A 21,422-nucleotide genomic window follows, 5' to 3' on the forward strand; every position below is an offset into this window, starting at 1 on the left:
AGCACAGCCGCAGCAGTGAGCAAATTGACCTTTGCGCCGTCTCTCGCTTCAACACGAACTAAACGTCGAAAGCACAGCACATACGAGGCTACCGGCACCGGGCGCACTTTGTCCACATCGCAGATCGCTTTCAAGATAGGCGCCCGCACGAGCGAGCACTTTGTCCACATCGCAGATTGCTTTCAAGGTACGGTGGCCACTTTGTAAGCAGCAGCCACCGCAGTAGAACCCCACTCTCTTCGTCTCCCCCCCCCCCCCTCCCCCCCTAATGCCTCACGCGAAAGAGGGTGGGTTTCCGCCCTGCCTTCCTCCCTCACGCTATATTGAGCCACATTGTCGGCTGACCCTCGCAAGTCAAATGTCATCTTGTGTCGACACGGCAAATGTTTTATAGGTCTGATTTTGAAAAAAAAAAAAAAAAATGGCGCTAATTTCGTCCGCTGTAGCCGATAGTCCGTTGTACCATGGTCCACTACCAGTGAACTTCGTTGCATTGATAAAATAGGTAGAACAAACTAAGGTTGAAATATAGTCCGTTATATCTGAAAGTCTGTTGTACGCGGGTACATTGTAATAAGCGTAGACTGTATACAGTGAATTTTCATGAAGTAACAATAGGAAATGCTGAAGACCTGCCATGGTAGCTGAGTGGCTGTGGCTTTGTGCCGCTCAGGAAGAGCTCATGGGTTCGATCCTGGTCGTGGCGGTCACATTCTAATGGGGGCAAAATGCAAAAATGCTCGTGTAGTGTATTGGGTGCGCATTAAAGAATCCCAGGTGGTCAAAAAGTAATCCAGAGCTGTCCACTACGGTGTTCCTCATAACCCACCTAAGTGTTTGATTGTTAAAACCCTAAATTTTTTTTTAATGCTGAGGGCTTTGTACTTCATGCCAGTCTCATACACACAGTTATAATGCTCCTGTAATAACCTTTATAAGGTACGCCAGGAATCATGAGGTGTGTCAATATGTGTCAACTTCTGTGCACATCATTTGCGTACATGTTTATATATTAGGTCCCTTTGAATGTCTGTCGCTATCTTGTCTGACTAGGTTTTCTTACAGTTGTCACCTCAGTTATTAAGCTCATTGCTGACTGCAGGGAAGCTGACTGATTTGGATAAAGTTCTTAATTTTAAAGGGTGTGGCCAAAGATCATTCAAAGCAGTGGATAGATAAGTGGATGATGTATTCATCAGCTCTTTTTCATCCATCCAAAACTACATCCCGCATCATAGTGCCCCCTTTATTCACAGATATTCAGCCTGTCCCTAGGTTGTGCCCAACATAGCTGCACTTTATTTGTTTTTACAGGAGCTGTCAACATGTGATCCAAAATACTACAAGTGGACCCAGTACCTCTTCCTCAAGCTTTATGAGAAAGGATTGGTTTACTGTAGAAATGTGAGAACCTTCTTTTATTTAGTTTTGTACTGCACCAGAGAGCCCTTTTCAAATGTTTCCAGCCCAGAGTTGCTATTGGTACTTGCAGTGATTGTCATGTGGCACTCCAAGTAATCTGACCTGCTGCAATCCAGTGTTCACCCTCGGGGACATTTGCTTTCATCCTTTGCAAAATTAAACCATACATGATACGCTCTAATATTCTTTTGTAACATTAAGCTAGATGCAGGTGGAACTGAATGACACGCATTTAAACTGTCGCTAGTTTTCAAGAAAATTGATATTCCACATGAGACATACCGTGCATCATCACCAACAAAAAAACGACAAAAAAAATGTGTTGTGCATTTGAAATCATACCAGATGGTGTGGGAGTTCAGGATGAAAAGTGAAAGCAATGAACTGAATCGTGATTTGATGTTAAATCTGCTGTGTTTAGATAAACAATACGCTTTTATGTGAACTGAAGAAATGGACTTTTTGTCCACATACATAGAGGTGCTAAACTGATCAAGCAAGTACGAGTTTTTCAGGTTGACAGTATAAGCTGACTTCAAAAGTTATTGTGTCACAGATTTTGTTGGGTCTGGGAAGGCTAAAGCCATAGAAAGTGAAAACAACAGTACTCATCACCCTCCAGAGTTTTGCAGTGCTCAGAAGAAAATGCCAGCAGTATAGCATGATCTGGAGTTTGCTTTGGTCAAATGTGTGGTGACTAGGAAACATTTGGAAAAGGCTGCGCACATTTGTATGCAGCTGTCAACATGATAGTATAGTCATAAGAAAAAAAAAATCATGGTACAGAAGGAAGGCAGGTTTTAAAAGAGAAACTAAAATGGAATGCCCAGAGTGAGACCTCAAGAGTTCCATGTGCTGATAAATCGAAAAGTTGTGTAGGTTGGTACAACATTGTTTAAAGTAAAATGAGCAAAAATGAATGCATATGAAGACAGCATAAATTTTTCTAGTAAGCATAGAACTTGAATTGTTGTCCCCTGCTCGTGTACAGATTTTAAATTATGTTTCGTTCAGTGCTGTAGAAAAAATAATAGGAAAAGAAAGAAAGCAGATGTGTCGTTTTTTATTCTTGATGAAGGCTTTCATCTTTGTGGCATTGGCACAGCATTACCATCATGTCAGCGATTTCAGCTGAAGATGTACTGTGGTTTAGCGAAACTCCTCACCAAACAGCCAGGCAAGCACTAAAGTTTCACTGCATTATTTTAGATTGAGAAGAAAGGGCGTTAATCGAGGGGCCCGATTTTTATTGATCATATCATGAGAAGCCAACAAACAAAGACACCAAGGAAAACATAGGGGAAATTACTTGTACTTACTAATTGAATTAAAGAAATGATAAATAATGGCAATGAAAGTGGATGAAAAAACAACTTGCCGCAGGTGGTGAATGATCCCATGTCTTCACATTATGCGTGCAATCATTTCATGAATTCAATTAGTAAGTACAAGTAATTTCCCCTATGTTTTCGTTGCTGTCTTTGTTTGTTGGCTTCTCATGATATGACTGCATTATTTTCTAGCATAAGCTGCAGTGTTTCAACTATAAAGACAGGGAACGTCATTACTTATAATAAGCAAAATAGAAATGAGAACAAAGCTGAACATATCTTTTCGTTTCTTTGTTTGCTGGGGTTCTTGACATTGGTCTGAACCAGATTCATACTTGATATTTGGGGGCTACAGCACGTCAAGCAGCCATCTAAGAGGCATTGCTATGTCGTCATGCTCCCCATTAAGTATAAGTGAGAGCTGTTTTTATAAACATTTCTCTGTCCACATTTTATTTCGTGCTGATTGTTTATCTCTCTGGCTTCAGACGGGCTGGAATCAAACATTACCAGCAGTAAACAAATTAGAACACCTCTCATGTGTAATAGGTCCCTTTTCCTAACTTTTAAGCCAGCTTTCTTGCAATGCAGCTTCCTAAACTGATGCCAATTTTTAAATTATGGGCTATGTGTGCAGCTAGTGTGTTTTATAAAGTGGACAATGCTAATTTGGCTCCCATTATGAAACTATGTGCATCATTGAAACATAAGATATACAGTTGGCACTTTGTCCCTGTTTAAAGATAATTAAGTCGCCATTACTTTGGCTAAAGTCAATTTCAAGGCTCATGCTTGTGAATTAGGAAAAGAGTCTGTTGCTTGAAATAAAATTGGGGCATGTAAGTATAACTGTCCGTTAAACATGTTTAACCTCCCAAACTAACACCTTTTAGTGAATGATGACCATGTCATACACTTCGGTTTATGGTGAAAAGTGAAATGTGTGGTATGGTTTGTTTTTCTCCTGTTTGCATTTCTTTCTGGCCAGCTTATATATTGCTGTTCACTTTAGGTTGGTGCTTGCATCAAGTGAAATGATGCAAACTTGACCTATTCCTTATGAAGGCCATACTCAATGGGGCCTGCAACATTTTTTGAACATGGTAAATTAACCATACTAGATCAACACCTGAGCCAAATATTAGTAGACTATTGCTGAGTTGTGTGCCATAGAGGATGCACTATAGAGCTTTAAAGTTTACTCATGCTTCGCTGAGGCTTCTTCAAATCCCCAGCATCTTTCAGTGAACCTGATAGTGTACTGGGGACATGGTACAACTATTGGTCAGATTTCTGACCACATCATGAGAAATTGTTATTTTGATACAACAAAATGCAAGGAAATCATTACCAATGCTATCATTCTTTTGACCATATATAATATAGATAAAAATACCACTCCCTGGAAAAGCAAAATATATTTTCAATTCTGCGCTTTTGTTCTTTAGTGACTGTCATCTGCTCAAGTTATGTGGACTCATCCATAGTGCAGGATCATGTAGTCACTAAAGTTTTGCTGACTGCCTTGCTTAAATTTTGCTTGTGTGCTCTTGTGTGGTAATGCCTGCAAATTATCTAAAAGTGCCTGGAATTATCTTAATTCGGGCAGAAGGGTTGTCATAGCTTATTCTAGGTTTGTCATTTTAACATGTGCAGTGGGAGTGCTATGTTAATCTTTCTTTAATTCTGTGGAACACACTTCAACAAGCACAGTGCCCAAGATGAGGACGAAACTTGATGCACATGTGCATTTGTGGCTTGCAGAAGCAAACACATCAATATAAAAGTTTTACATTGAGTGCTGCAACACGCCAAGCTCTGGCAAATGCCCTTACAGCGCGCTGGGCAGCATCTGCATAGCTGTTCATGATGCTATCCACTTGGGCTTCTTGTAAATGGGATGACATTTCAATCAACAAGAGATGAAGTCCAGCATTAGCCTTTCTGGATGCATGCAGCCAGACCAAGCTTATACGCTCCTGACAGTGGAGTTTGCAGGTGTGGGCTGCACCACCTGTCGCAGTAGAAGCTCAACTATAGGACAGTAGGCACCTTGTAAGACAGTGCAGTTTGTGGATTTGAAACTGGCTGGGGCAGAGCATGGTATTGATTTGTTCAATAACAAAATACATCTTTTTAAAACATGTGAGGCGATGCATGTTTCGTGTCGTGGGCCTTGTTTATTTGGCAGTCCACAAATCACTAGCAACTGTGCTGTTTGTGCTTGTACATTGACATTCCTAATGGCCTTGCCGGACGTTTGCATCATTCTTTTGCCTGTCTGAAGAGGCTTGGTTAAGATGTCCTTGTTGCCATGTTAGGGCGAGAAATTGTTTAATAAACCAAGATTAATGTAAAACACACGTCTTCTCTAGATTGTTTCTCCGGACAATGTGATTCCTCGCTTGGTTCCCCCACCGATGCTTCATAGGCTTCTTCGCCTCTCTGCTCTCACGCTGGCGGCCAGGGCAGGCTCCTGTTACTTCAGCATCCGGTGAAGGTATATTATGTATTGGAGGTGCTGTTCACTTGGAGAGGAGCTGTCTGGCTAATTGGGCTGATTCATTCAAGACGATAACTCGAGACGAGTTAATTCCATTCAAATTTTTCAATTACTATTGGTTAGCATAATGCCTGTCACCGACTTGCGATAGCGCTGCAATGCATGATAATAATGTGTTAGAATTCCACTATGAGGCAGCGTGTATTACAAAAATCTGAATTTATGTCTCCCTTCACACAGCCCTGAATCTTAGTTTTCCATTTTGCTATCTTCAAAGTGTGGCTGGAGTAGCAGTGATCCAGCAAAATGCATAGATATTTCACTGGCGTGAATGTAATGGGCACACTTCATCATTACCTCTGTGCATTAGCTCAAGAAGCGGCTAATCACTTTGAGCACACTAATGTAAGTGAAAATTAAGGGCTTGCAAGAGTGTTGAAGCAGCGCCACACAAGAGCCAGCTACTCGAATACCGAGCCGAGTCGTGCTCGTAGACTCTATTGAATTGTTATGTCAAAGCATAGCTTCAGATATGGGGTGGCGACATTCCAAGAAACACTTGATGTGTTTTTCCGTCGCTTCGAATGTTGCTACTTGAGCAGAAAAGAAAAGGCACGCTCTTTCATGCTAAGAATGTCTCCATCTGTGTACAGCATATGTCGTAGGTGGAAGCGAATAATTGAGCTATTGGTTTGAAGTCACAAAGCAAAATTTGCACCATTTCTGTTGCTCTAAGCAAGAGCGCACATGCAGTTTCAATGCTAGCACAATGTAGGCAGACTGGTCCCTCCGTACCAGAGTTGACTCAACTTGCCGCGCAAGGTGCTGATAGTTTTTGCTTTAACGCGCCGCCTGGGCAGTGGCAAGAGCTTATGGCCCATTGTTGTCCAAGCACCTCGTTGTCCAACTATGTAAAAAGATTTTCACATATTCATTCGGCTCAAGCAGAACATATACACTTAAATCAGCTATGAAAGGCAGTGCCTTAAGATTGCAACGTGTTTCACTAAAAGGTACTCCCTCCACTCACTATGCTGCATGTTACGCTACTGCTGTCAGCTCAAGAAATTTTGGGGCGGGTTCTGCATGAATGCTGTACCAACTTTATTGTAAGCTAACTGAAACAATATGGTTTTATCAAGTCGTTATGCCAATGCCACAAGTAGTGACCAAAGCATTATTAATGGGAAAAAGAAACACAACACCGTGTGGTTGTCTAGAGGGCAGACTATTAGGTGGAATCGCATACGCCTCCACAGCCTCCAGTATCCATAACATGAAGGAAGGAGTGGGAACATCACAAAGGGGTCAAAGGGCAATTTAGGGTAATTTATTATTGTCTGTAAGTCTGCTCATGTGCATCACATTGAAATACTACCTGCTGGAAGATTCCTCTGGCTCTAGTCTCTGTCATGCTCCACATCATTTCACTCCGAGCTATAGCATGGTAGGAACCAGTTGGATGTACCATAAGTAAGTTTCCTTTATTGCCAATAGCTTGGAGATTGTCAGCCACTGGCAGCATCTACATAATCACAGTAGGTTTAGCTGGGCTTAGACTGCCAGAACAATTCTTCCCTTTAAAAGACATTATTGTCCACACATTACTGTTGCATTGGTAGTTCAAGAATGTCAGTTCAGTGCTTTCTTCTGGGTGCAAGTACAACATGATGAGAAAAATTTCAATTGACCAAATGTTTGTTTCACTGCTTCTGTGAAACCCGTCATTTAATTTAATTATCAGATAACTATAGTTCATGTTGTACGCCTGGGGACATTAAAATAATGTCAGTTGATAGTATTCCCAGCAAGCATTATTGAAGAGCATACTATTACAGAAAATACGGTGTCTTGACAAATTCTACTGAAGTCACAATGTCATTTTGTTACAGGTGTTGCACACTATGCAAAAACTTACATGTGGAATTTTAAATACTAACTCTTATTGGCATAAGCTTCCACATATCTCAAATTACATATCATTCATTAAGTGAAACATTATATTTGTAATGAAAGAGGCGCACAAGCATGAGCAGTGCTACAAATAAAGATCAACTGAAAGGGACCGATGCTTTTCCTGTCTTGTCTCTTCATTACCCTTGGAGCTCACCTTTACTTCTCCTTCCTCGTGTTCCCCTCTTGCATTCCTCTTACTTGTGATCCTCTTTCATTACGTAGTTTATTATTTGTTTTATCATATTTGACCAAATGCATGCTTCCCATTAAAGTTCCCCCAACAGCCATTTGAAGGTACTTTTTGATCACACAAGTATTAAACCCAATAGTAGTTTACTTTTCTATTTGTGCTAGTGTGAAATGAGATAATGCTTTAAATCTGCGAAAAATTTTCTGGCATGCTTTTTCTGTGGTTAGGGTTTTGGTGATTAACATTCACTGAAGCCTGACAAAATAATTTATGGCTAGACAAAATCAATGTTCTTTTAACTGTAGAATGTTGAAAAAACATTTCAACTGCAGAATGTAAACTGGAGTTCTAAATAGTAGTATCGGCAATGTGCATACTACCATTTCACGTGCTGTATAATAAAAAATATATCAATAGCTCCCGTAAATTTGTGATTTGTCAATATTATGCACTTTGTGGCTGCTCATTTACCTTTCTGAAATAAGCATTCTAAGAGTAGGATTTGGGGTAGGAGGTACTTGACCCTATGACTGCCAAGGCTTTCTATGCCTGCTGCTGACCCTGTGCCAGGTTTCTTTCATATGTTGGTTCAGCGAACATAGATGCTGGTTCCTCATCACTACTTTCAGCTGAGTCAGAATTCACCAACAGTTCATAAATTTCTTCATTTGTCAAAATGAAGACATACATAATGCTGACTCGCTATGACTGCTCTGCTGAGATGAAGCAACAGAGCACCAAGACATGTGCTGCACCTACTGTCAGAAATTTAATCTACAAGTTCTATTTGTTTAGCTGGCCTCTCCACATATTGCACAATGGGTTTATTATATTTTGTGCATGAGTTACTTCGATAGAGGCTGGGAATGCACTTAAAGTGAGAAAGTCTGATCTGGGGTAGCAGGCAGTGTGCGAAGGTGAGTCTCGAAGTTATCTTGGGAGTGGCAGTCTAAGGGTTAAGTGCAATAATAAGATGACTACTTCAGTGCGGGCTTAAAATAAAAGTTGTGCTATTGTTCTGCAACATTTGCAAATATTGTAACTGGAAATGGCCAGCTGTACTAGCAGTGTTGGAAATTATAAAGTGTCATCAATTTTTTTGTTGCATTAATGCAAGCAAGAGCAAGTTACATGTTAGCATAAAACTTAATAATGTGGATATATTTATATTTAGTATGAATGTTTTGTATTTAGTGCAGTTCTTTAACACAGAGAGCAGAATAGTGCACTAGTCGTTAGTGTTGCTGGAGTGCAATGGTGGGACGGCAGCAGTAGAATGCACTCATGATTGCCGTTTAGCAGCATGACCTGGTTGTGCTGTCATTATTTTCATTGTTGCATTGTTGTCATCATGTTTGTCATCATGGAGCTGTCCTTGTCCTGCTGCCATTGTCATATGACAGCTATTGTTATCACGGTAGTGTTGTGCCATCAACTGCTTTGCGCAGTAAATTGCTTGAAGATGCCAACAGTACCCCACCGTGGTTGCTTAGTTGCTACGGTGTTGAACTGCTAAGCACGAGGCCGCAGGATTGAATCCTGGCCACGGTGACCGCATTTTGATGGGGGCAAAATGCGAAAACACCCGTGTGCTTAGATTTAGGTGCACATTAAAGAACCCCAGGTGGTTGAAATTTCCGGAGTCCCCCACTACGGTGTGCCTCATTATCAGAAAGTGATTTTGGCACGTAAAACCCCATAATTTAATCTTAATTTAAGATGCCAATGGTGTCCAAGTCCATCTTTCTTTACATTAAATTATGCCATGTGCCAAGTGCCATGCCAAGTGTGGCAAATGAACAGGATTGGTCCATTTCCTAACTCATAATTGCTTTTTGTGGTAAAATGTAGAGTAAACTGAACTGAACTTAAAGGGCCCCTAACCAGGCCCCATTGCAAATTTTGGTTATATGCTGGAAGTTGCTACGTGTCCTCTAGGGAGCGTTCTGCCGAAAAAAAAAATTCATATCGGCTCACTAATAGAATACTTTGTTTAGCGCAAAACGACAGAGACAAGAAAGACGACAAGACAAGGCGCTACTCTCAACTGACATCATTTTATTGCGTCATGGATTCGCACCAACTAGCCCGCCAACGCATTGTGCTCACTAATAGCTGAGATAGAAATATTTTAATGCCACAAACCCATGATTTCAGCAGGCAGGCTCCACTGCCAAGCGAGACACTCTCTCCACTCGCCCCATCTGGCCTCCACGAGAGAAATTCCTTCCCTGCGTTCTCCTATATCGGACCTCGAGGATTGCGCGTTGCATACGTCACGGGCCCTGCCATCATTTCTTTTTCTTGTCGCTTTGTTTTTTCTTTTTTTTGGCGCTGCGCGCTTTCGCTGACAGCGTTGTGCACGACCTCTTATGATTGTTTCGCCCAGCACACGATTTTGCGTGCTGCGCACAAGGACACATGACTAGCGGTATAACTCAGTGCTAAATGAATACTGAGGCAGAACAAACGGATCGCAGAGCATGAGCACATGCTGGAACACGGTAGAAAAGGGCATAGTTTCGGTACCTGCGCACGTGACTGCACGACCGTGGGAACAAGCAGACGAAGCAGAAGTACATCTCTCTTGCTTCGGTGCAAAGTAAAACAAAAAACACCCAGCCATTCCGTTTCTGTGTTTTATTATTTCTCTAAACTTCAATTTGTCAATTCAAGCAACAGATCACACAAATAACAGATGTTGCCTTGAATAATTCTCAAAGTCACGTGTCTCAATGATTGTCGCACACTGTGGACATGAGTATGTAGGCGCAGGGACACGAGTACGTCGCTGTCCGGCGTGGAGTGCGGTTGCCGTGAGGGAAAGGGAAAACGGCGTTCGTATTGAAATTTCAGACCTTCCTGCGGCACATAGCAATGTAATATTTTGCAAACACGATTGTTAGCGCGCATTGTATGCTCTGCTCTTGTCAGCTCAAAATGGCCAGACCTGGTGAAGGGCCCTTTAATGGTGCAGGCGGTTGTCCACTGGGACCCTGTGGACCAGACAGTGCTGGCAGATGAGCAGGTAGATGCTGAAGGCCGCTCTTGGCGTTCGGGTGCCAAAGTGGAAAAGAAAAATCTCCGGCAGTGGTTCATTCGCACTACCTATCTTTCCAAGGTATGTTCTTTACTTATTCACTTGTTTCATTGCGTAAGGCTTCCTGCTTGCCAGCAATCTTAGTCTGCTGGCTGTTGTGAGGTCAACGCATTTGTTCCAGTCACTTTTCCCAGCAAGATTGTTAGCATTATTTTTGAATTTCTTCTGAAGAGAAAGCTGTGCCTTTGGACAGTGTAGCATGCAGTGAAATCCCATTAATTCAAAATCTCCTAATATGAATTTATAGATAATTCAAGCTATACAGTTGACCCTGCAGATTTTCATGTATTTTAATCATGAAAAGCTCCCTTGAATTTGGACTCCAAGAACTGCGGAACGGTTATTTCAAACAAAATTTATATGTCTCACGGACTGCCTTTCCTACAGACCTGAGCCAGAGGTCAAAGTCCCATGCGTTGCTAAGCGCTGTAACATTGCACATCATGGAAATTTAGCATTTTAGCTTTGTACACTACGTGATATGTTACCATGATAGGTGATGTGTTAGGCCCATGATATGTGATGTGTTACTAAAGTAAGTCATGCCACAATAGATTTAGCATGCTGTCATTGCCTATTGTGCTTCAGTAAAGTGAATTAAGTATGTGGTGAGGATTAGGCTTTTACAGCATTCCGCATTGTCAACATATAACCAGCACTAAGTATTGTGGCGCCATCAGATAAATAGAAATCAAAACACATTCAGGGCTCACTGGCATCTTAAAGGAACACTAAAGGCAAATATTAAGCCGAGCTAAAGCGATAGATTAGTGCTCGAGAACGTTTAAGGCGTCAATATTATTGCGAACAGGGCTTTAGTAATAGAGAAATCAAGGTAAATGCAGGACATGAATTGAGACCCCCGGGACATTCAAGTACTAGACCAATGACAAAGGCACTCATTATATTTCTGTCACTATAGTCGGATACAACTTTAGAAAAAAGGGGAGGCCCCGCTCAGGTGACCGAAGCGCGACAGCCGATTGCCTCCGCGACTAAAATAGTCCCGCTCGAAAAATCGTGCTCCTGAAACGCGTAATTCTCGGTATAAATAAAGACTTTTGTATTTTGATGACTGGTTTAGTAGAGCTCTTATGTGCTACAGCATATGCCGGATAGCGGCAGAAAAATAACCCCGTGCCTTCTACAACACTGCCCGTCGTCTGCTCTTTAGCTTCATTTGCAAGTGACAAAAGCAGAAAGAGCAGCTCCGCATGGCTTTTGCGCTTGTTTACATGTACACGGCATATCTACTACACGTTTTCCAAGCTAAACTGAATCAGTTGCTATTGAAAAAGTACTTGTATAAAACAATGCATTTATCGCAACCATTACAAACCTGGGACGAGAATACGGTCGAGGCAGGAAGGTACAAAAAATGCTTCATTCATTTAAATAAATACCCTTGGTTTTAAATAGCATAAAATTAATATTTTTTTGGTTTTGTGTTTTCACAATTTCATAGCACGCATTCTACAGCTTGCGCGTGCAGTGAGCACTGGTGGACAGCAATCAATCAACGGTGCTACACAATGCTCGAACACCGTCGCTAGACGCTCGGCTATCTCACTGCTGACAATGATCATTCACGCTAAGTTGACGGCGACAAATCTTTGCGTTGAAGGCTTCTTCTGCAAATATTTTCTGTTGAGACACTCGTAGGTTTGTTTCATGCACGCATACTTTTCTGATTTCACCTGAGAATGGTTTTGCTCCATCACTTCACCCCGTCCGACGAAAAACGCAGCGACACAGTACGCGAACACACCCGCCGCTAAGAGTAGGCACTACTCTTTGGAAAACTTTTCTCGTCGTAACGTCACTCGGGAGCGAAATAAAACAACATGGAACAAACACACAGGATGTGTGTTCGTAGCGGTCGCCGTGGGATCCTGTTTTCGGGCAAAGCGTAGCGCAGCGTCAGCGATGCTCACTGCAATGTTCCTTCGCCGGATCACGGCTCAGAATAAGCGCACGCGGCACAAATGCCGCATCGTAAGCTCGTAGTAATATTTCCGGCATGATAGACCATCACAAACAGTTCTGGAATTCACTCTGACAAGGGGCCAAAGCACACAGCTGACGCGACCTCGCCCAATTCGAAGCGCGGCCGGCCATCTACTCCGTCGGCGGGCTCACCGGCCGTCCGGCTGATGACGTTAGTCCAGAGTGCGCGCCCATTGGTGGCTGCTCGTGTGCCTCCGCCTAGGAGGTACATGAGCAGCCACCAATGGGCGCGCACGCCCCCTTTTTTCTAAAGTTGTATCCGACTATAGTACTCAACCCTTCATAATAAAAAATAATTGTATTGACTTATAAGACGAAAGAAAATGCTACTTGGCCAGTTCTATTCTATCTTTTAGAAGAAAAAAAGCTCACTGATCCTTGAGAACGATGCAGGCGGTCGAGAGGTTTCGTTTTCTCCAATCTGCACCAGCCGCTCTCGCATTTCAATAGTTTCGTTGTTGCGTAGTGCTGCATTGGTTTTCCTGGCTCGCGAAACTCACACAAGCTGCAAGTAGAAGAGAATGCTACCTCCATGTGGTGTCGCAGGATTCCAAAGGGTCCACGCCACTTGACCAAGAGCAGCTGCAGCGGTGAAGCCAACACTCTTTCTTGGCTCGGTATCTCCAAGGCCACACATTTGCATTTTGCGCAGAAAACCGTAGCGCACACTTTCGGGCACCATTTTACTCACTGATGGCAGTTAAGGGCGGTGATCGCATATGCAACGTCACCACTCCCTGCTTAGGGGCGGGCGATTTAAATTGCACTAAAGGTATGCAGACCCTTCAGACACAATTTTCTCTTAAACGAATTATTTTCTTGACATGAAACAAGCACTGAGAGCTTTCTGGAATGGTAGTTTAACAGTCCACATCAACTTGCTACTTGCCTTTAGTGTTCCTTTAAGCCTAAGAAATGGTGGATTTCAGTAATGACAAACTGTCTCTAGTACTTTATCCTTTGCATGAGATGGAAGTAAGCAATGGGTGATTTTACTATTTATTTCCTGTTGTCATGACTGAGAGCAAGTAATAAAAGTGAATTTTGTATTGAAATGGATGACCTGGGGCACTGCCGTGTTATGCAATCAGGCACAGTGGCCACCGGTAGCTGCCACTATGACCATAGGTTACTATACGTAATCCACAGATGCACACCAGTGTGCTTGACCTTCTCTTTGTGTTCCCAGCTCAAATTAGCCATATTCACTTATCATCATCAGGCTCTTTCATGTCCACTGCAGGATGAAAGCCTCTCCCATCGATCTCCAACTACCCCTTTTTTGCACCAGCTGACACCATGCCTGTAAAGTTCTAAATTTCATCGCACCATCTAGTTCCCTACCATCCTCGACTGTGCTTTCCTTCCCTTGGCACCCATTCTGTAACTCTAATAGACTACCAGTTATCTTTCCTACACATTACTTTCCTGCACAACTACATTTCTTCCACTTAATCTCAACCGGAATATCGGCTATCCCAGTCTGTTCTCTAATCCACACCGCTGTCTTCCTGTCTCTCAATGCTACACACCTAACATTTTTTGTTCCATCACTCTTTGTGCGGTCCTCAGCTTCTACTCACGCTTCTTTGTTAACCTCCAAGTTTCTACCGCGTATGTAAGTACTCGTCTGTAAGTACCGGTATGTAAGGATCATATACTTTTCTTTTCAAGGATTGTGGTAAGCTGTCAGTCATGACTTGGTAATGCCTACTGTAGGTGCTCCACCTGCATTCACTAGGCGATGTCTAATTTCGGAGACAGCACTTCCAAAAATGCATGGTAACGCCTGCACTAGTGCTCAGAGATACGGTATTGCAAACTGTACTGTACACATTATAGAGCGCTATAATAATAGGGACTGTCTTTAGTTTAAACTCCATTTTATTCGAATAATTTTCCAGTCACCTTTGAGTCTAAAATGAAGTTCTATTGTATTTATGTATCAGAGAAAAAGTCAGGCCTTTTTTTGCTTTTGGAAATAGAAAAGGAGGAGTTGATTCATATGTGAGTGTGCGATTCCCTTTCAGGCCCAAATTATGTTTGCTGAAAATCTTCTTTTACAACATATATTGCATCTTCAGCATAATTAAAAACAGGCAGCACCAAAGCAGACTGAAAATTTTGAACTTTTTGGTGAGTTTTATTGTGTCAACCAATGTGAACTCCACAACTGAATTGCGAAAAATCTTTAGTAAGCAATGCGAGCATGCTAGTTAATGTAAATCTGTAGCTGTGTGTAGCACAAACAAGAAAAGGATGAAACAAATATGGACGAACACAAATGTAACTTTCAGTGACTGTTTATTGCAAAGCAAGCTGGCTGTTATATAGGTAGCCCTTTATCACTAAACAAACCAGAAATAGCTCAAAGAGCATAAAAAACATACATATGATAAAATATGGTAAATTAAACTTTTGTGAACCACACTAATTGCAAAATCACATGATGATGCACTGAGATAGCATACCCCTCTCACATATGCACAAACATGATCACACATGTTGCCATTCAAGAAAATGCTCTGTTGTTTTGTCAACAAAATTGACAGTGCGCTTAACCGGATCAAGGTCACCATGCTAAGTTTCATCGGCCTCCACAATCACTCAATTATACTGGATGAAGTCACAATATAATGTTACCATTTTTTTTTAATGTGGAAGTCAGGGGTACAAATGGCAACGATCAACTAATTCTCCATCTGTATCTTTACATACTTGATTTTTATGCTTTTTCAGGTAATCATCGAGGTCGCACTGGTTTGACCAACGTAGACGCTGCCACATGAGAGCGCAGTTCTATATAACCATACCTTGTGCACAGTCACCTCATCGATTGCAGTGTTTAAAGCCACATCTTTTCTTTTCCTTGGCCACTGGAGATGTCCTAATGCACGTTTTTGACATTTTCCTGGACTAGTTGGTGCATATCGACTGGTTTGGCCAGCGTAGCATTACAGAGGGACAACAGAAAGAAAACGGTGCTAGTCAGCAGTGTTCTTATTTCTTTTCTACCATCCCTGTATAATGTTATTCTGGCTCAAACAGTTCAGATGCTCTCTAGTAATCTTTAGCTGTGCGTTCCTTTTGAATACAGCCTTTCTTTGTCCTTGGATTAGCCATTCCATGCATTGTCTCGCCAATTAGTTGCTTAGTAATTAATTGCTGGGGATAAGGCTGCATCTTCTAACCTCAGCACATGAAGGTCGAAGCTGTGCTGTATGCAGTGCATACAGGTTTTCTTCGCTGAGTTTGCAACACCACCAATCTTTTCACTTGCTTGCCACTCCAAGTACTGTACGACCAGCACACATGGCTGTCACGAAACTTAAGAGGAAGCTTTAGCTCGGGCCCAACTCCGACGCGGCCTATTCAAATACATGTAAAACACAAAAACGTTTTTATGAGATAACCCCTGGACGGATTTTGATGAAATTTGTTGCATTTGAAAGAGAAAGTTAAATTCTAGTGACTGTTGGAAGCGGAATTTCTATTTAGGGCTTGAATTTTCTTTAAACGATTTTCAAATATTTGACCGTTTGAAAAAAATAGAAGAACGAAGTTTACAAATTCATATCTCTGCATCAAGAACTGATATCGCGGTTCTGTAAAGAGCATCCATTAGATCATTCAAAGCGGACAAATTCAATATGTCATTTTACCTATTACGTGAATTTGTTACGTTGGTTACAAGGGTTTTGCAAAAGTATTATTTCCCTATTACTAAATTTTTTTATATTCATGTGTAACGTATCAATTTTGTCCGCTTTAGATGTACTATTAGATGCAATTCACAGAATTGTATTATCATTTTTCGTTGTTGAGTTACAGCGTTGTAAACTTGATAGTTTCGTTTTTGCAAAATTTTCGATTTTTGCCAATTTTTAATAAAAAATTGACGTCTTAACTCAAAAATGCGAAACCAACAGTCACTAGATTTTAAGTTTTTCTTTTAAATGCAACAAATCTCGTCAAGTTTGGTGCAGTGGTTGCCGAGAAAAACGAATTCTCCTTTTACATGTATTTGGATAGGAGCACCCGAGCTAAAGCTTCCTCTTAAGTGAAAAGTCTAGGAATCTATGCTGGATGTTATGTCACAGAAAAGTGAAAGTGGCTGATCGAGAGTGCGTCTTCAGGATGCATCTCTCGATTCCATGTGTGCACTCCATAGCTATAACTGGCTCAATGCATTGTTAAAGAAGTAAAAGCAATGGTATACACATTTGCGTGACCCATTCAGATTTTTCATGCATTGCAAACAACCTCTATGTGCGCACGCAGCACTTAAATGGTGTGGGGTATGGCAGGGCGGCTCAGAGTACTTTTGTTTGTGTGCAGCTGGTTAAACCTTTAGCTAGCTCACATGCATGCCGCTTTTTCTGCTTTCCAGCATATTACAATGGAGTGGGATTGCGAAATAGTCAAGGTTAGGCTCATCCTCCCAAAGCTTAAGCAGATAGGAGGGTCATCTGTTAGGTTCCTGTCCTAAGGTGCCGGCCTACAGAAAATTGGTGCTTGCACGAGCCAGCTAAAGATTTGGCCAGCTGTACCTTTTATGAATTTCAAAGCATTTATCTTCTAATACCTTCCTGCTTTCAGGACCTTCTCTTGGGTCTTCGTGACTCTGAACGTAACAATTGGGATGAGGTGGGACCCCTTCAGCGTGGCTGGATTGGAGATTGCACAGGATTTTCATTTGAATGGAGTGTCATCGACAACAGTGGGAACCCTCATTCAGACCTTTTGCGTGTGTGGACTGAGGAGCCTGAGTTCTTGGGTGCAGTGACATTTGTGGCCCTCTCACCAGACCACAGCATGGCATTGTCCATTGAAAATTGCTCTAGCAGTGCTACAGGAAAGGCGAAATATTATGCACTCAACCCCATCTCGGGAAAGAAAATTCCAGTGCTGGTGTCCAACAATTTTGAGTTTCCTCGGGCTACTAATTGCCATTTGGGTGAGTGGTGCATGGTCTGTTGTTGTAGCCATCCGGCAGGCATATAACATACAGTAAATCCTCGCCAGCTCCAACTTCCATATTTTGAAATATCAGTCAAGTGAAAAGAATTTGTGACTTTGTAGAGTCACATTCTCTAGGTGCCGCAGAATTATCCAGATATCGAGAAAGATTTTCTGGTTAACTGTGCATACCTCAAAACTCTGACTGTAAAGGTCGCTACTGATATGTAACCTTAGCTGTGCGTGAACCTTTGTGCTTAACAGAAGACAAAAATTGTTACTACTATGCATGTTATTTGCTCAGAGATAGAAGGGAAAAAGAAAGGAAAACAGCAGTACAAAGGGGCTTATCTAGATGGCACAGACACCAATGCCATTGAGATGGCATTTCCTGCTGGTATTTATTTTTTACTGCTTCTTGACAGCACTTTGGAAATCTTGTCAGTGTTTTCTGCTAGGTGGGATTCGTGATCTATGACACGTGATTACCATTTGCATGCTGTAAATGGCACTTTGGCCAGGTTGGCAAAGAGCTGGAAGGTTGTGAGTTTTGTCAAATTTTCCCTATATGCCTATTTAGGCTCTATGTATGTCTATGTGCAGCAGAAGCTGGATATTGACTCTGCAGAAGTGTTCTGCTAATGTTCTGTTAAACTAATGCTAAAGGGAGATTAATTTTATACAATTGAACTAATTGTGACTGACTGGTAAGGGTCACGTTAAAGGAAGTCAACTGTATTTCTTTTCCTTTAATGACAAAACTTGTGCACCAAGTCTACTGTTAGAAAAGCTTGTTTTGAATTATGTCAGTTGGCCTCTACCATGTTTTGTGTGGAATGTAGCATGATTTTCATAGCCGTATTGAAGGGTACAAGGAAACAAAATATAATTTTGTTAATAATTACTCTTATCACTGCCTTTTCTTCTATCAAATTTAAATTGCAAGCTCTTAAGTGTAAAGCTGTACACAGGATATTTTCTTTAATTACGTTGCACCAGATGCTTTTTTTTTTCTTCAGTTGTGTCATTATTTATCCAAATATCATAGCATAGCTCTTGAGAAAAGTTTACTCATGAGAGTTGTTTTTAGCCAGCTTTTATTATTCTATGGCAAAAGTGCAGTGCCACTAAGACAATACAAATACAAATTTTAGTAGAAACAGCATTCTGTAATTTTTCACTTTGCATATCATTACAAAATGCTTTACCCTCACTTTTAGGTATTTTTGCCACATTTATCTAAGCAGCTGGTCTTTAGTTCGGCATGTTGTCACAGGCTTAAATAAAAAGTTTCAAGTGCTAAATTAAATGTTTTCTCAGGAACTCCCAGTCTGAGCAAAGAGGACCTCACATTTGCCATTCAACATGATATTGAAGTGATCAAGGTTGTTGATGATGATGACCCAACACATCTGATCAACTCAGGCACGGTAAGCATTATAAAATTGTAACCACAGAGTACAGCAACATGTCAAACTCTTTTAAAGGGAAGAACAAGTATATGAAGTGTTGCAAGTGAAAGTTAACAAAACTGGTGCAGAGATACAGCATGGCTGACTGGTAGACACCAGTAAACATTCAAGTTGACTACTGTTTGACGGGCCTTACGTAGGATGCTACCAAATTCATATGTAGGGTATGCCAAATCCAGCAGATGAGCTAACTTTTGTGCTATTATATTTTTAGGCCGGGAACACAAGCTGCATTCAGTGTGTGGAAGTATCGGCAGTTAAAATTTTCCTTATTTCAAGGACTTACTTATGAGGCCTTGAAAGATGTGCCAAGCTAACTCATCAAAAATGCCTTATTTAACTATTTCTCAACATCTCTAGCAACTCTTTATTTTAAATATTGGTCATTAAGTGTCTAATTACTGGTAGTAACACAATGTTTTTAGTTTCATGTTTTCGGAGCCCTCTAATAACACTATATTTGCCTGAATACAACATGAAATTACATGTACAATGTATTATGCATTGTATGTATCACGTATATGCTATGTGCATGTATGCTTGCACATTTGTACGCACGTGTTTGTGTGTGTAGTCAGCTCAGTCATCAGGGGCAACTAAACTTTGTGGGAAAACCAACCTCTCAATGGTAGGAGGTGTTGGTCTGGCAAATGGGAAAAGTGCAACTCGACGTAATAAAAAGGATTCGTAGCAATAGCACATAAGACATCAGGTTCAGCGGCCCAATCAAATGTAGCAATGGTTCCAAAACTGGTTTCGCCAGAACCGAGGGGTTTCGCAGGCAGCATGCCAAGTTTCACAACTGGCTAAATAGCAATGCTGTGTATGGTGAGGCATTATCATGGCTTTCTCAGTCTTAAAAGAGGGCAACTGATTGTTTTTCTTTTGGTGTATGGTTCTAAGTGAAATCTGTGTCATACATTTTCCTGGACACTGTGGTCATGTGCACCAAATGGCATGACTGAGAGTCAAGTAGCTTTTTTTTCTTTTTTTCAATATTAATTTTAAATATTGGCATACACGTGATCCATGTTCTTGGGACGGATGATTTCTGCTGACCACCCTATGCTTGCTGCTCATGACGACAACATGGGAGCATGGGAGCAGTAGCACTGGTGGTGACATCTCAAAGAGCTGTCTATAAGCAATGTGTGCTGGAAACCCTGCTCCATTATTGCTGTAAGTGTCTGTGCCAACTTATTTGCAGATGTAAAGGTTTCAGCAGCAGCAGGATCTTCATAAAATGATTTTTTAATAATTTTTATGCAAAGAAATGCCATGACAACACAAGAGCATTTATAATTCATTGTAGTTGAACTTGTCCAGAGATGTCATCGCTGATGCTCCTGTTCCTGCTCTAACGTCACCGATAATGTCACAAGAGGCAGCTCTGTGGGCTGCCTGGTCCAGGTTCTCTTTCGATGTGATGTGGCCTATTTAAAATGATTTCTGCATTTTTATGCAAATTGAGCTATTTCATGTAGGACAAGAGGTGCAAAGAAACGTAAAATAACTACTTCTTCGACATGATGAAAAAACTGCCAGAGATGCCTTTTCTTTTTTTCAGTTTCACTTTCAATTTATTTCTATTTATGATTATAAACGTTACTGAAAAATCTCCTGGGCCCTTAGCAATACTGCTAGTTCTGGGCCCATGCAAATAAATACAAAACACCATTGCAACTCAGGCTAGCAGGTGATGTGATTTGCAAGTACAGATTCCGCTAACATTGTTGTTAACATGATATATTAATAAATTTGTTATAGCACAAGATAAAAGCCAACAATAGCAACATCCATTACTATTACAATACAGAAACATATTGATCATGAATAATAAATTGCTTAACCCATTGAGGGTCGATTTTTTTCGCCATATGCGACCACCCAGGGTCAATTTTTTTTATTGCAGATTCCAACTCTTCTGAGGGACCTATTTCTAAAAAAAAATTTACCGTAATTTTTCTAGGGTGACCGTAAAGTGAAAAAGAAAATATTTTGTGTTGGTTAATGTGTACTGTTTATTCATGAATAACAACAATAAAAAAAGGAAATAAACTGATAAGAATAAAAAATTTAATGCATTGTTATACACATAGTTCAAGGCTTAGAAAATGCGCACACGAGAATATTTCGCAACTCTGCAGCGTTCCTGCTCTTAAACTAATAATTACGTCCATAGCGTAATCGAACTGCGTGCGTGAGTGCACTCAAGAAAACTGTGTGGTTGTGTGCCCATCAAAAAAGCAATACATGTGACAAACTTCTGCTAATCTTCATCTTATCTCCAACCAGAGGCAATTAGTTTTCGTGCGTCTCCAAAAAAAGAAAAGAAAAGGAAACGTATGCATGGCGGCATCCTTCCTATGCACACCCCTGTGAGCACTAAACGAGTGAGAAACAGGCGGTCGTTCTTTGAGCGATTAGTAACGAGATAGCCATCAGTTTTGCAAGCGCAAGAAGCCGAAACCGCCTGTGGAAC

The 21,422-nt window shown here is 41.2% G+C and overlaps 1 protein-coding gene across 8 annotated transcripts in view; it reads left to right on the forward strand.

Annotated features, from left to right (window-relative positions):
- Window positions 1–21,422, forward strand: part of LeuRS-m (Leucyl-tRNA synthetase, mitochondrial) — a 125,301-nt gene that overhangs the window by 71,269 nt on the left and 32,610 nt on the right. For all 8 annotated transcript variants that reach the window (XM_055062001.2, XM_072287069.1, XM_072287065.1 and 5 more), the window contains 4 exons: window positions 1,315–1,404; window positions 10,380–10,523; window positions 17,109–17,466; window positions 18,789–18,898. In XM_055062001.2, coding sequence (XP_054917976.1) covers window positions 1,315–1,404; window positions 10,380–10,523; window positions 17,109–17,466; window positions 18,789–18,898 — 702 coding nt within the window. The remainder of the gene's footprint in view (window positions 1–1,314; window positions 1,405–10,379; window positions 10,524–17,108; window positions 17,467–18,788; window positions 18,899–21,422) is intronic.

The sequence above is a fragment of the Dermacentor andersoni genome, chromosome 1 (genome assembly GCF_023375885.2).
Source record: "Dermacentor andersoni chromosome 1, qqDerAnde1_hic_scaffold, whole genome shotgun sequence".
In the NCBI taxonomy this organism is placed as follows: domain Eukaryota; kingdom Metazoa; phylum Arthropoda; class Arachnida; order Ixodida; family Ixodidae; genus Dermacentor; species Dermacentor andersoni.